General features: G+C 41.9%; 1 protein-coding gene across 1 annotated transcript in view; it reads left to right on the forward strand.

Annotated features, from left to right (window-relative positions):
• LOC105453697 (caskin-2-like) overlaps positions 1–11625 on the forward strand; it is a 22640-nt gene extending 11015 nt beyond the window's left edge. The window contains exons 6-10 of the mRNA XM_011695858.1: positions 846–1072; positions 1645–1861; positions 4362–4638; positions 4843–5526; positions 8587–11625. Of these exons, the coding sequence (XP_011694160.1) occupies positions 846–1072; positions 1645–1861; positions 4362–4638; positions 4843–5526; positions 8587–8796 (1615 nt within the window). The 3' untranslated portion in view covers positions 8797–11625. The remainder of the gene's footprint in view (positions 1–845; positions 1073–1644; positions 1862–4361; positions 4639–4842; positions 5527–8586) is intronic.
• Positions 11626–17218: the final 5593 nt, after the last annotated feature.

The following is a 17218-nucleotide window of genomic DNA, read 5'->3' on the forward strand; positions in this document are numbered from 1 at the left end:
TGTACGCGCGCACACGCGGGTATATGTATGGGGGAAGGGGGGGGGGGCGGGAGGGGGATTGCGTACATTGCGACGGTCGGGCTAACGCACGCGTTTCACGCGCGCACCACGATATTTAGTGGATCTACCATCGCAGCTATATATGGGGCTAGAGCGGAAGGGGGAAAGGACTGATGGCAGAGAGGGATCAGTTCGGGAAGGAGGGGAGGGGTGGGGGGGGCACGGAGTAATGTCTATTATCGGATTCAATATCGATGCTCTCGGTAAGCCAGTATACAAATACCCCTATGCTACGGTAATAACAACATAGGTGCACGCGAATCCGATCTTCAGCCGCCAATCCTATATGCGACGGACGGCTGCGGTCACCGCCGCAGTCGGTGCACGGCCCATCCGGTAGAAGGAGGGCAAAATCTGTGTTTCGATTAGGCGCTGATGGCAAATGCATCTCTGATAGTCTTAATGGCTTGGCCGAATGGATGGAAGTCGCAGGATCTAGACGCTTCGAGGTTGCATAAAACCCCGAAGCTTTGGTCTCTGGTCTCCCGCTCGAGATTTATCGCAAAGTCACTATACATTATTATAGCCGATAATTTGTTACTTTATTTCCTGATACTTTTTAAGCTGGATTTTATTTTATTTTTTACGTAAGAAGTTACATAACAAAATGCAAAGGATTTCAAGCTACTCAGGCACAATCTAATTTCTCTTTACGTAAATGTATAACTGTATAGTCCACTTTGAATAATTGCGGAAACGTCTTGCAAATCTTACGGGCGCGATTATATTTGTTATTTGAAAAATAAAATGAAGTGCGATGAGATATTTGCTTAATTTTGTTGCAGAGCGGTCGTGGAGGTCCTCCTTGCCGCTGGAGTTGACGTCAATACGAGAACGTCAGCGGGCACCGCGATGCACGAGGCCGCGCTTTGTGGAAAGATGGAAGTGGTACGGGCGCTTTTAGATCGCGGAGTGGATTTGGGCATTAGGGATTCTCGGCAAAACACGGTGCTTGATCTTCTGGGACAGTTTCCGCCGCACGTCACGCAAGATATCACAGCGGTGATAAAAAGTACGGCTGCATTCGTAATTTATTTTCGTAGCATTATAACCGATACATGGTCGTATGTATACATACGTACATATGTATATGTAATACTGTATATATGCGTGTGTATATATATATATACATATATATATGTATGTATGTACGTATATATAATTAGTGGAATTTCTGTCAAGAGAACGTACGTTTCTAGTTTACTGCAGCGTTTAATTAAATCGCTCTTAGCCACATATAAAGATTTACGTGTATTTGCATAACGTTATATTAAGCACATGGGATTAATCCCAAACTCCGTTTCTGTATAAACGTGCGAATAATGAAACGACACATCTATATAATTTTTACAACTTATACCGTACAATAATCGTGAATACTCATTTTTGAAAGTGCTACTTATTAGGAGTATTAAAAAAATTCATCAATTTCGAATTTTTGCTCAATTTCCTTCTCATTCGCTGCCCTGCAGCTACAGCACACTGCACTTTTGTTAGTTCGGTTTTCTTGAAAATATTCGTAATTATTTTTTATGGGTGACTGACTGTATGTACAATTACACGCCCTCGTCGATTTCGAAACAGGGCATCGGTCTTCCTCCGGTGTGGAAAGTGACGCCGATAGCGAGAACTTGCCGCCAATTCCGGTGCAGGGTGGCGACTCGTTGGGCAGCCCCTACGAAAATGTTCGTCCGGAGGATGATCTTTCCCCCGCGGAAGGGACGTCGCCTACTCAATGGCAGTTCTATCATAAGCCTCGGGACGACGATCGTCGCGTTTCCGGCACATCCGTCATGTCATTGTGAGTATTTCTTTTCACGCATTCTTTGCATGTTGTTCGTTGCAATATTTTTTTTTATAGCATTAAATCTTTCCCCTATTTCCCCCCTACTGATACTACGATGTCGTCATAGATAAAAATACATGATTGTACAAAATATCTAATGTAAATAATGTATGTATTCGTGATATTAGCAAGATAATTCGGTAGTAATGATGATTATCATTAAATTAACATCAGTGAAATATTACGGGAAAATAATATACGATTGAATAAGATAGCATGATATATCGACTATTTAAACATTTCGACGTATAAATACTCATTAGAATGTATCAAGTAATATCCGACAACATACGTGTAGTAATAAAAATTAGTAGTAACAGACTACATTCATTTATTACACTTCACAAAAATTTCAATATATATATGCATCGAACATTCATCATACACATATACTCTCACATATAATTATTCAAGTGGATTGGGACTTCGCACGTAAAATATAGTGAAAAAGTATTCCTCTATCATTCAGAGACCATCTTCATAGAGGTCTCGCGGAAAAAAAAAAATAAAAAATAAAAGCCGCGATTGCATCGGGCTAAGCGCGGAGGCTCGTAATATTTTGCAAAAAGGCTCCGTGCGCGCACAGCGGCTGCGGCAACGGTGCTTTAATATAGAAGATGTTGGACAAACAAAAGCGTAGACATGGACGGAGCCGCGGAGTGAATGAGTGAGTACCGGCCAAGCACACCGGGATGATGACGGGCTGGTGCTGGCGCTGCTGCTACCGCTGCCGCTGGTACCCGTAGGAGGTGGAGAAGGTTGTAGGTGGAGGTTCTCGAACCGAAAAGGGAACCTGGATATGGGGCGGTGCCAGGGGGGGTGAAACGCGAAGGTGGAGGAAGAGAGGTTGGAGGAGGTGGCGCGGCCGCGTGTAGCCCCAGCGCGTTAAGCACCGCTTGGCTTGGTTTAATTTTCCTGATGTAGGCAGGCGAGATGGTGGGTCCGACCGCCTCGTTCGCCCCTAGGTCACCCCCGCTGCATCACCCCATTGGTACTCTGTGCCAGTGCTACCGCTCTAGCTGCTAAGCCCGACTGGCTGGCTCGGGCACGGCGAGCGAGAGAAAGAGAGAGAGAGAGTGAGAGAGAGAGAAAGATGAAGACATAGGGCGATAGAGAGACGGTGAGGGAAAAGTGGAGAGTAAGGGAGCGAACGAATGAGAAAGAGGGATACGCGATATGTACATGTGGAAGAGGGAGAAGAAGAGCGTGGGAGCTCTCCCGTTGATGTTCCGCACTTCTACCATCAATGTTTGACGTCGGTAGCCCCGGCTTGGCCGCCTCGAAATGAATCCATCACGTTAAACAATGTAAATGTTAGCCCGTCTCAGCATAAAACTAATAACCATTGCTCTCTCCCTCGTGCTACAAGCGCGTGGCCTTCGTAACCCCCCGGGGCCGCGAGCTCCTTTTTCGTTTCTCCTTTCCACGTTCGTCGCGTACCGTCCTCATCAGCGATGGCCTCATTAAAAAGTCGACGCTGTGAATGTCTTCAATTGAACTATATTTTATCAATGGAAGCAGCTGTCTTTTCTATGCGCGCGCACACGATTTGCATTTACATTTATCCTTATATAATAAGATCCTTGCTCTTTGCTTTGCCGAGTGTTTTAATTTCAGCATTTCGTTATTCGCGAATAATTTAAATATTAACACATTAGCGTAATAAGATAAAGTAATAAAATTCTGTATATACATTAATTGAATTTCATTGAGTGGCGCATAGTTGAATAGCGAATTACTCCAGCTTGGCCGATATACAAGATTATGTTGCTTTGGCTTTGGATGTGCGGTTGATTGTTGGTAATCGATAACGGTTGACATACGGGGGTGCGGGTTTTCAGTGAAGACGAGCAGAACGGGGAACCGGTGAACGGAGTACGGAGGGCCCTCCAGCAGACAGAGGACTACTCCGACCCCAGTTCCGTCTTCGACAGTGTCTTTATGTCCCTATCCGACACTCTCAACTCTATAAATACTCTCGAAAGTTCCGACCAAACTCCTGAAGATTTTCCACAAAACACTAGCAAAAGAACACCATTACCACCCGACACTACACGGTAATGCAAATATCTTGCATTAGAAACATAGTTGCATTAGAAACAACATATACATTTACATTTAGTATCGAATCGACATTTTCGAAAGTAGTTTTGATCAACTTACATTTTAGAGTAGCTTACATGCATGTATTCGTCTGTAGGACGTTTGTCGGAAATTATTTACTTGATGTTGCTAAAGAAAGTACTGCTCTATAACTACTTCAGACAAATTTCGAGATATGCTATTAGCGCGCAAAATGTAAACGGCGTAGACGTGAGAAATTTTTGTGTTTCTTGCTGCTCAATCGAGCGGAAGCGTACGTTTCCGACAGTCTCGATCTATCGGGTCGATTTATCATCGACCAGTAATAGATAGCCGATTGGTTCCGTTGAAACCCCGAGTTTTGGTTGCACAGGGGCTCCGACAGCGGACTGTACCAAACTCCACCCGTGCCACGCGGCACAATGGAGGGTAGCTTCGTGTCGGAGGACCTGTCCTTGACATTGCCCACGGGATACGGGGGCGGCAGAGAGTCCGACCAATTGAGCGTATCGTCATCCTCGAGCGTCGGCGGACCGAGCCCACGGGACCGTCGTTGTTTGCCCAACGATTCCAGCGCTGCTGGGATTTACTTGCCAATGGCACCCCTGTCCAGCTCGCTACACAGCCCCGCTTCCAACAATAAAGTCTCGGTAAGAACCCCGATTTATCTAAGTTTATGAAGAAATATTCGCAGACATGAATGTACGCATCCGATGAAAATTAGAGAGATAACTGCCCCGTGCGTTTTTTTCGAATATCTGCACGAATTAAATTTTTCGAGAATACTTGTGGACGTGAAGATAATTGAAACGGTTCGCGAACGTGAAGAAAAATATTCGCTTCTTCTTCCGCAGCCGACACCGCCCAAGAAGCCACCTAGACGAAATCTCTCGGTATCCCCGACGCACCTGCAAACGCAGATGTCTTTATCAGCCGACAGTTCGGTAGGGCCGAGCAATTACGAGTACTTGTTCCTGGCGCGCAGCGGTGCGCGAAGTCACATCGATCTTGAGCAGCTGCAGAAACGGCGCGATCAGCTGCGACACGTTACGCGTAGCGTGGACCAGTACGTGGAGATGAAGTCGCGGTTGGTCGGAACGGATGAGAAGCGCGAGCCCGGCGTGGAGCCGGTAGCCATAACGTCCATCTACGAGAACCGGCCGATCAAGATGCTGAACCCGCGGAGGAAATTACGCAGGCACGCGTACGATAACTACGAGCCGGAGAGCAGCCCGTACGCCGACAAATCACCCTGCAGCGACGGTGACGCGGTGATCCATGAGCAGACGTTTGTATCGAGCGCGTTTCTCACCCTGAAGTCTTCCCAGGAGAGTCTTCTCGATGAGAGGCGCGAGATAGCGGACGGACAGTCCGCGTCGGAGAGTCGCGAGGCCACCGATAAACGTCTCAAACGCGTGCAAATGCTGCTGCCGACCAGCCCTACGCACTACGTTCAGCCACCTACCCCTGATCATCCGCCGCCGTCCGCCATGCAAGCGGAAAGATCCATCCACGAGCGCATTCGTCCGCTCAGCCAGGTAAGTGCCTGTCAGCGGCTATTACGCCACGCAAGGTTAACACGTTGACGGATATGTGACGCCAAAAAGATAGCGTAATAGAGTTAATAACAGATTATTAGCAGCATGGCTGCTATATGATAATCTTATTACGAACTTTCGAAGCACAATTTTCAGACGTGTTTATAAAAAAATAATAATAATAATAATGTGATAATTGTCTCGTTTTTCATGTTTTTTATGTGCTCTTATAGAGCTCTTCGGAAAAAAGAAAGTATTTTTTACTATTTTTATTTGTAAAATAAAATTGCTTTAGAAAATTATATCGGCAAGTTATGAATTGATGGATGGTTCTTAAGCGACTAACATCGTTTCCAATCCCCGTATTAACTCGAACGAGCGAGTGCATGCGAGATTCTCGATTTCCCGCGAGAATTCCGCAGTTCGTTTCAAACGGTAGTGATCTCAAATGTGAGCGCTTCCGCGATTTGTCGCGCGGCACTTGGCGAAGCGTGTAACGGCGGCGTTCAACTTTGCATCGTACGTCGGCTGCTGCTTGGAAGTACGGCAATCAGTAGACGTTTACACGTATGTACATATATCATATGTCGAGGAATACCGACTAGTAGTCCCGCTAAAGATGCGTCAGAACGCGGAGACTCCGCGGAGAACGCGGGCGGGGATATTCAAAGCGCCCCGATGATTTACCGCGAAACTGCCGATCCTTTAAGCCGCTCGTGACGTAAGAACTTAGCAGCGTGCGCTCGTTAAGGGTCGCCATTAACGCTCTCACTTGACCTGGTGCCTTGGACAGTAGATAAGCAGTCGACTTGGCGTCTTACCAGGTTACGTTTAATATACAAGCTGTGTTTGATCTGTGATGCGATTTACAAGGACTCCGTCCCTCTGCCTCGCTCGCAGCCGACACCGCCGCCGCCGCCGCTGCCTTCGGCCTGTCTCGCTCGTTTGCTGCCGTTTGCGCGTCGCCCTATGATCGTTCTGCTGTAAGACCGACTACGTTCAATTCCCATCCACCGCGAATGGATATCCATAGCACACGACGCAGCTTCCAGCGCACTTCTGCCTCCCTTCCTCTCCCTTTCTCTCTCTCTCTCTTTGCTCTTTCCACGGTATCTCTCTGCCATCCGCCCCGGCTTCTCTCTGCTCCGTTCCCTATATGCATTCGCAATCCGTGTCTTTCAGTCGGCTATACACGCTTGACGAAATATCACACAGTGAATATATCCAGAAAGGAGTCGGTGAATACGGCGAAGACGGCGAACTCATATATACAGTCGGTGGTATCATGTAACATCGCTTGACTGGGAGATGATCGATGTCTTCATCATGCAAATCGTCTATTTGAGATAGACACGGATATCTTCTTCTCGTAACATGCTTGGTATATCCTCTTTCCCTTCAATGAGTTAAAAATCCTGGGTTTCCCATTAGACTATGGGGCGCGATCATACACATTCCCGGAGATTCTTTGAAATAAGCCCCGAAGATCTGTATATCACGAGATCAAACAAATATATACGCATTGGAAAATTCAATCGAGAAGGTATTTCGAGGAAGCTATTGAGAGTTAACTTAATATCGCTAATATTGTACGATTTGCGCGAGTGATACTCGCAACATTCGTCGGCCGACTCGCGATAATACCCGTGCAAATTCTCAATTCGTTGAACAGCTGATATGATTCGATGATGGAGATCGAACGCTATTACGGCAGCTGAAGACAGCGTGCTCGGCACACAGAGTCGAGGCAGAGGGTCTCCGTGAACCTGTCGGAGGAAGGACGAAGAGATGGGAGAACCTTCTACGGATGGTTGCTTCTCACCCGTCAACTTCCGCGAATCCAGTAGAGCGGCAGAATGCAAGACGCCGACACCCTTTGAATAATGAAGCCCTCGGCTTCTATGCCTGTCTGACTTCGCCTCGCGAACGCTCGTTCTCCGTTGCCGGTTAGGAGAGAGAGAAATTCACGAATTTGTAGCGACGGTTTCCGGCTGTCTCCTCGAGATGCTCTCGGCGTTTTACAGATGATACCGCGGAGCGTCTGTCGGGCCTCTGACGTCAAATTTTAATTGCGTTAGAGCCTTTCTGGAACGCGCGATGAAATAGCAGCTTGCCGTCTCGTAGTTTGCACTTAGTAAATCAAAACGCGAGCTCTCTTTGAGTGGCGTAACGCAATTTTCGGTGGTTTAATACGCCTCGCTGTTAAACATAAATGACGTTACCCGTTGACCGTTGGTTATGGCTTGTTATTAATATAACATATAACGTAAAAAGACACAAACATGTAATTAAAAGCAGGAAATCTGTGTAAACTACAAGTTGTAACTTTAATTTATTTCAGTATTGAGGTTATTTATCTTTCTCGTCTTTCTCTTTCATTTTTTTTTATAATGAAAATAATTTTTGATGTACAAAGTAAATTCCCGATGTAAACTGCATTTGCAATATTTGCAGCAATAATTCTTTGCGGATCATAAAATTCAAGAGTGCTGGAAAAATCGTATTATATTTGTCATTTATGACTCGCCGTCAGCGGAATCGAAAGAATTAATGTCAAAAGGTATAGATTTTTATTCGAATAAATAAATATGCTTTAGGTTGACCACGCGTATTTATTTTCCCTCCGATTTACATGGCATATTTCTCGCGTGCCTGCGCGCGGACGTTTCGTTTCAATAAATTTTCATCGCGATAGGATTGGCTTCATTTTTCCATCGTGTGATTTGCCGCGGCTCGACGCGACGCGGCTCTCACGGGGGAATTTTTATATCGACTGTAAATATCCGTGTATAAAATACGAATGTTGACAATTTCGTGATAACGGCGATATGCCCAGAGTAATAGTGGTCGCGGATAAATTGTAAAACGCAAACTGCCATAAATCCAACAACATGATCAGTACGAGTTTTCACGGCAGATATTGAAGGCATGTAAAACCCCGAAGCCGGTTCGAAAATGCCCTTTTTCCCCCGCGGTATTTACCGCAGTGTACCGTATAGCGCGTGTAACTTTAGCCGTGGAATCTCGTCCCCTCTTCAAATGGCGCTGATTTGTCAATAGGTGTACAAGCGAAGATCCCGCGACATGGAGACGGAAACGGACGAAGATCTGCTGCAATTTCCCACCGGTGGATCGCTCAACGCGTCAAGCGGTTCGCTGTCCAGCGTATCGCTGTCCGACAAGAGCATGTCCACGGACAATGTCGAGGAATACTTCGGCGACGTGCCGTTTGCAGGTAAACAGCAACGCACGCTTGGCTGCACCGCATGACGCTTCTTTCTGCCCACGTGTACATGCATAACCGTTGTGTTACGTTTCTGTCTTTTTACCGTCTGTCTGAAACACCGCTAACGCGACGATTGGGAACGTTGCTCTGGGGGAAATATGCGCACTAAAGCAAAAGTCTCTCGACTTTTCTCGCGTTTAAGTACGCAATGTGTTCGTTGATACGTATTGTATATTGATAAAAACGAGCAAGGAGGCTGTAAAGCGAGTTGTACATATGTATAGTGTCACCTATAAAAAAATCATGGTGTTGATGTTTCAGTAATTTTTACGTATATATTAAATTACTTTCATCCTCGTTGTTGTCGACATTAACATTTATACGTGGTGTTCGTGCCGCGTATATAAACAGCACAGTATTTTTATCTCACAAAAGGTTTGGACAAAATGGATGTAATAACGGCATGAGGACAGAAATCGATATTATTTTTTTACCCTTTATTTGCTTTCATTTCATTATCGTTCGGTGTATACGGATATATGGGATAAAGAGAGATTGGAATATTACACAAAGACCTGATTCTTACTCGTACAATAAAATATACGTTAGGAGAGCAGCTGGTCTGCGTAACAGTATCTAGAAAATATATTCTAAGAATAATTGTGTAAATATATATACATACATTGTTTGCAATTAAAATTTATCCCAACAATAGCTTGGTACATGTAATTGATTACCTAAGCTCGTCGGAGAAGTTGAGATGATAAGAGGACTTCATTAAAAGAGACATACTTTGCATATTATGGCACAAACTATAAAGTATCGAGAGTTATTTATATGCGCGCATGTACATGCCCCACGATATTTGATCCGCCCAAATGATATTTATATTTCCATTATCCGTTTTACGGAGTATTTTATCCGTGCACTCGCCCTTTTGTAATGCCGTACCAAAACGAACCTTCCGAGTCTGCTCCCGAAAGAATAGATAAATCACGCGGGGCGGTTTTCTCCCTCCCCACAAAAGAGAGAACGTTCCGTACAGCGTCGCGACGTAGATCTTCCTCGGCTTGATCGAGCCGGACGTACTTTAGCGTCAGGAACACCGAAAAAGAAGTCCGAATTTTTCGTCGGTCGTGTTTCGGCAGATCGGAAGTAGTTCGTGGATCTACTTTATCGAAATTCCCTCTGTTTCTCTTTGATTTTGGGCGGCGTCGATATGGGATCCGGTCGGCGCATCTGTGTTTCCCCTTCTCCCTCCACCCCCCCCCCTCCCGAAACGCGATGGTTCCGGTTTTCCTACGGTAATAAAATTTGTCGGTTCTGGATTTCAATCTTTGCCGACGCAAAGCGAAAGACGTGCCGCGCAAGCACAATCGTTGCGCAAAAAGCTAACGATCCGAGTTCGTTATTCGGGACTAGCTCCGGTGCACCCTGTTATCGATGGTTATTCCTGGTTAATCTAATGGATTAGGCGAAGTCCTCCGTAGCTAACGATAGAAATCTCGAAAACAGAGTGTTCGTCGTGTTAGAAATGTTAGAAATATTAGGGATTTTTTGCGCATGTTACGGTTAGAGAGATATTAATAGTTCCTTAGATTGTATACTTATTACAATTGCAATGTATACACATCGATAGTCGCTTTATCACATATCTTCACTTTTGCCTTCGCCTCAATATGTCAACAATGTATGCGAGATGAATCAAATTTCGATTGCGCCATATGTTACTTGATATAAGTAGTAAATATAGCTAGTCTATTAGAGAATCGTTGTCACATATATAACATCTCTCTCTGGAAATATTTAATTCCAATAATTAATTACATATCCAAAAAATAAGAAATATAGTATATATCGATCTTGTACGTTTATCTCGCGTTACTAGCATTTAATAAAATTAAATTATTTTATATTATTTTATTTTTTTTATATATATAATGCGTCTAATGGTTGATATTTCATGATATTTATGATGAATTATGAAGTATACAACATTTGCATGTCGACTGTGCAACTTAATGCATTTAATGCAGAAAGGTAACTATAAGAAAGGCTATAAATGCTTGAAAGAAATTTAAATTAAAGATTTAAAAGACTGGAAATTATATCGCAGTGAAGAGAGTTTTGTTATGTTTTTTAATTAAAATTATATGAATAGATATATTTAAAAAAAGATATTCTATAGATATTATATAATAAATTGTTTATATGTAGATTTGGATTACCATGTATTTTTATTGAGCCATATATTAGAGATATATATTAGAGATCTGATTTTGATATTTCTTTTTTTTTTATATTAATTATACGATATTTATTCAAAATGTCTCTTCAAATAATCTCTATAACATTGCTAGAACTGACAATGAGTAGTATGTCTTCTTCCCAATTAAATGGCATATCTTACGATAATAATAATATTAAATATCAACAATATTAATTGCATAATTTTTATCTTTATTATATACAAATTAATTGTTATGCATGCAGCATACATACAGTATGATCATATATTTATTCATTCCAAGCGTAATAATTGCAGATTAATTATGAATTAATAAACTTGAATTGTGATCAATTCTGTGATTTTCTGATATCATTTTCGAATATACTTAGAAATATTTATCAGACTCTAAAATAAGAGACAGTTGTCATCTGTTAGGTACATTGAATTCGGTCTGGTAATATTATACCTTATTTTGCGACTGATTTAATATTTTATTTTGCGTCGAATGCTTCGTCTAAATATTATAATGGCTCAACCTCTGTGTATACGTATATAAAATTATATATGCGCGATATATTTACATTTTAAATTTAAGCGATTATAATATCCTTCATGTGCTAATAAACGTGATGCTGCTATTGTATGCGATGTCTTGAGTCATTTTGTCGCTTATGTCTCTCCTCTGAGCTTTCGCATAATTTTTTTATCCTTTATAATGCCGTTGTAGTTTGCAGATTCAATACCCTTTTTACTATAATCTTAATTATTCAGTCATAAGAGACCGACATAATAGACCATGCGATCGTATTTTAATACTTTTTTTTTCCAAAGATCCCGTCCCAAATAACAGGATATAAATAAGATTTTCTGCAAGATAAGTTTGTCTTAATCATTTCTAATGAAGTCAGTTAAAAAAATTTTTTTAAATTGTTTGAGTATTTAATTTTATCGATAATGAAAATTTTTTCCGTCGTTATCTTGTATATATTCCAAGAAAGTACGCGAGTGTAAAAAAACACGTTACATTTTGATTGTAAGTCCCAGCACAATTTATAGCAGTACATTTGAAAATATCACTTTTCGATATATTTCCAATTAATCCAGAATGCATTGATATTTTCAGATTAACCCTGAAATATGTAAATATATGGACTAGAAATAACAACTTGACTAAACACATTTGCCAAGAGAAAAACGTATTTAATTTTCGGCAAAATATTATTTATGATATTGTAAAGAATCGCGCTGCGTTTATATACTTTATATATGCATGTTTTGCGATTTATTTAACTTCTGTGGCTGCATAAACTGGATATTATATGTGATTTTTAGTGATCAACTGCGTGTGGATAGTCTTATATATCGTCGTGTATATTTGTCGTGTCCAGCGTGAGTATGAAGCGTGCGATTAAACCGCGCAAAAAATGATACTACAGCGTATATTGTGACGAAAGATAAAAGTGGAGCAAGGTGAGTCTCCGTGAATAACACAATGTTTTATCAGACTTACTTCGCTGGTCTGTCACCTGTATGTACATGATGACAAATTATGCAACTTACGTACTTTAAGTTACTTTTTTTTACTTCGCGCGAAATCATTTTTTTTTATTCATATAACATATACGAAATGTGCATCTTTCTCAAAATCTACGTAAGCGATGTGACACGATTACGCAACGTACATTCTTTGACAAAAACAGTTACGCACGTATATATACAGTGCGTAATTTTTTTTATCAAAGCATGTATTTCTCTCACACTTCATGCGAGTATGCAGAAACTCAAAGTGGATACACATTGATATCTACTGATTCACTTTGTCAGATATCTAAGGGGCTCTTTATCAATATCGTATTGTTATCCATCTGCAACTTTCCTCAAGATAAGAGCAAGATTTATACCTTCTTCCGCTATCAAGTGAATCAGTTGCCCTAGGTTATATGAGATTACTTGTAGATTTATTTATTCAGCTATTTTTTGTTCATATTTTTTATTTATACATATTATTATATAACAGTTTATTATTATGATAAAATGCATACCAAGAATTTCATTGAAAAAATAATGATATATACAGATAAGATAATTAGTGAATATATCATCTCAGAAATGTTTATGATTGAAGAGGCTATATCATTAATAATTACAATGTGTTTTAATACGAATCGCGTTACACTTGATAGCTGGTAAGTGGACGATTAATATGTTGCTTGCAGTAAGACGAACGACATTATGACATCCGGTAGGGATACGTGTTACAAGCGAATACCAACCGTGCGTTCCCAACCGCATTAACTTGTAATAAGATACGGCAATTGCACACAGACATACGTACGCGATCGTTTCACATGGCAATTCTAACCGATAAATGTCGCGACAAATTAATTTGATATTAAAAATTTATTATTTTTTATTTCTCATGTTCTATCTGTAATATTTACATTTTAAAGAAATGTTGTTCTAATTCTCTTTTTAAAACTCATTTAAGCTCTATAAAATAATCAATCTTAATTATCGCTATTTCATAACTTTCTATCTTGAAACACATTCGATGATCTTAAGATATCTATTCAATAACAATTTAAATTCTAAATTACTTCGGTCTTATCAAAGAACGAAACGAGCGAACCTTCGTAGAAGTGAATATTAATGTGCATGGTTATTGCACTCTGTCTCACGGTACAAAAATCAGCTCGTGGCTCTTAATCCGTCTCGTCGGAAGAGAGGCAGAACCGGAATGCACTTTCAGGCAGCTAGTTAACCCCGCTCATTGTGCTCCGTTTACGACCGTAACGGAAAAGTATGTGACCTGCCTTTTGTCGTCGTCGGAAAAAAAACACTAAACTCTATGCACGAAATTATAGGATCCCCTTTCGCTGCAATTATGGATTTAGCGCTGCGAAAATAAGTCACCATTGTTCTAGGATAGTCGACCTCCCGTTTGCGACCCCGTTTGCCGGTTCGGCGATAGCGCGCGATGGCATTCGATAACGTCTTCAATGCCTGTTCCGCTTCTCGTCGCGCCGCGAAGGAACGCGTCGATTATTAGGGTCAAATCTTTTCGTTCGCGGTGAAAAATTGTGTTGGCATAATGAGCCACGCGTATGTGACAAATTACGTTTCCACTGGACGTCACGAAAGGTCATTCTTCATTAGTTATGTTCGCTCGTCATTGGTAATTCCATAAATTATGAGCGCTGCGCACTTTGCCATTAGCGACGCTTTCCATTCGGCAATGAATGTCTTGATCACTGAACCGGTGATTGATTCGCATTGACTGTACAAAATTGTGCGTCTATACTTAACGATTAATTTAAATTTTGTGTTTCAAAGCGACGGACACAATTTGGCAATTAGGCAATTGACTTTAAAAAGAAGCTTGTATATAATATTATTTCCAGAGTAATATAATTAAATATTTTTTAAATTTTTTATTCTTTAAAGGTATGTTTATCTTTATAAAAAAATAGATACATATAAAAAAGATTCGAACAATCGAATAAAATTGAAAAATGAAAAATAATTTCGAAATAATTTCAAAATTCTCATATATTTCTTCTCATATATTTTCTTCACATATTAAAGTTCATAAAAATTTTAGTAAAAATATGTAGATTGTTACTCAAAGAATCAACAGTATTTTTTTTCTATAGACACATATTGACTTCATATCGTAACGATCTTTGGAATTAATAGAGGCCACTTTGAGAGTGGCAACTCCAACAAAATCGAAGGTCTGTTTTGCGGCTATCGCTAACGTGTCAACCATATCGCGCGTTTAGTAGAAAACGGTGACTCGCATTCAGGAAAATGAAACACTTTGCTCGGTTTACTTCTAGGCGGTCGCTTGACCACCGCCGGCGCACGGGAGTCACATGTGTGCGTGAGGCCACATTATGACATCACGCAGGAATGTGTGGACCGTGGGATGTGACTCACGCGATATCAAGTCGCTTCGTTCTTTTGGCGGCAGGGCTTCGGTTCGAGACGATCATTCGTCGCGTCAAGAACTCGCGATTAATCCGGGTACTCATGGAATACTTACAATTACAAGTGACAGGCCGTGATACGTGCCGCAATCATCAACAGACGGCGTTGAGACATAGCAGAAAGTTATCTCGTGGCCTTAATCAGTGATTAGTCAATCGGCAATTAGCTCCCTCGTTATGTGAAATTTCCTGTCATTCACGTACGATTTCCCCCGTGATTTTAAAAGGTATACATGTGCAGCTATACCTGTGTCTATGCGCGTATGCATTTGTCTCTCTGCATAAGGAGTAAATTTTAAGGCTCGATAATTAAGGCTTCGGTTCGTATGTCTCTCTCCCTCCCTCTCTCTCTCTCTCTCTATCTCTCTCTCTCTTGCTGAGACATGCGATTGGTGCTGTTGACAAAATGAGTACTCGTCTGAAACCTAATTGCGGTGGGAAAAGAACGAGCTTCGCGTGTAAACGCGCACGCGCGCAATGTGCAGCATTTTGATGCGTGATTATACTGTTTTCACCGAGTTCAGGCTGCATTAGTCATGACCTCCAAGAAGTCTCCTAGAAAAGCGGACTAATGAATTTATCGACTGCATGGCACCAGCTTGTCGCCTACGTGAGATAAGGCCCCATTATAATTATAAGGCACGTATAGCGTCTTGATAACAGATATATAGATTATTTACCTTTAGCGCTAGAAGATAAAACGCATCGATATGCATATTGTAATTTCGGATAACGTGAAACTCGAACGTATAACGCTACACCGATGAGACTGCAGTGAATACGAATTAATTAACATGCGCGTGAAAACATGGCGTTACATCTGACAGTCTCATTTCACCTAGATCAATATCTATTTTCTGTTCATTAACATGACAATGGTCAAGTCTGGTCAAGACGCGATAAGACACGGCTTCTCCGCAAGCGTACTCGACGCGTCAGTATTCATTGCGCTATCATCTTGATACTTCTTGTCAGGTTCGTGTTAAGGTTTCCGAGGTCCCCTAAAACTCGAAATAACGCGTTTCAACGTATTTAAATTCAGAAAGCCTGAATATTGCCGATGGAGAATGAATTTAAGTAGAATACGAATAGGCGTGTTTGACCTGCGTGTACATGTTATTCCGCAGGTTTTACCCGAGACGTTTAGCTGACGGACGATTCGTTCGTGAAAGCGCAAACGGATGTGGACTGTCATCTTTATTGGCGCCGGCGTGTCAGCGTTATGCATACGAAGAGACTTTATAATCGCAACATGACCTCAGCAAGAGGCCAGTCGCTTTTACTCAAATTGAGCACTATGACTCACTTCGATCGCGAGGCGACCGCAAAATTTTTTTCGAAAATATAACGAAGGTACAGTCGCGATTAATTGCACAACACAATCGAGTTCGTTTCAACCGCATAGTCACGTCCGCATAGTAAACGTACTTCAGCAAGATCGTGGTCGACGGTCGATAGAAATCCCGATCAGAGGAACCTTTTTCGACGCTGCAAACCGTGACAGTCGTGCAGTCAGTTTTACGTAAGCTGCTCAAAGAGATCTATTTTTATTTGCGAATTTTTTGGCAGAACTCCATCGTATCTCCCTTCGTACGTACTTCGACAAAAGTGTCGATTAGAGAAAATAAATGACCGCGTTTCGATAACGGAAATTACGAATTATTATCTTCGTTAACAAAATAATAATACTGAAAAAGTGACTTTATTCATAAAAACTCCGAATCGCACGGAGTTCTGCAACACTTCGATAAATATCGGAATAACCAGACAATGTGAGAGAAAAAAATGCCCCTCGAGATTTCGTATACTTCTCTTTCGGTACACCATCGGCGTCTACACGAAAATGAATACCCCAAAGCAATTTCGTTTGTTGCGTGTTACCATCAATAATAAAGGCAAAAAAAAGGAAGGATGATCGAGTGCGCTGGTAGCGAGCAAGATGGAAGGGCAAGATCGGAGAGGTCCTCGTCCCACCGCCAGCAAGTGCAGCAAGTGTAATTTCGGGGGCCCGGGGTTCCGGAGAACGATAGTCCCATCTCTGAGGTCATCTTTCCACGCTACCATCACGCTGGGCCCGCTGCACCAACACGAGCATCGCACGGCCCCGCTCTCTCGGTCCTCGTTCTCCTTCTCTTTCTCTTTCCGGGTTCCTTCCGCGCTGTCCCTCTCGCGCGCGTTATTATTGTCGATCGGGAGTGTGCGGGTGGCGAGAGAGGACCGAGGTCTGTTCTCGCCTCCTTCCCCGCC

Source organism: Wasmannia auropunctata, unplaced genomic scaffold, assembly GCF_000956235.1.
Source record: "Wasmannia auropunctata unplaced genomic scaffold, wasmannia.A_1.0 LD335996.1, whole genome shotgun sequence".
Lineage (NCBI taxonomy): Eukaryota > Metazoa > Arthropoda > Insecta > Hymenoptera > Formicidae > Wasmannia > Wasmannia auropunctata.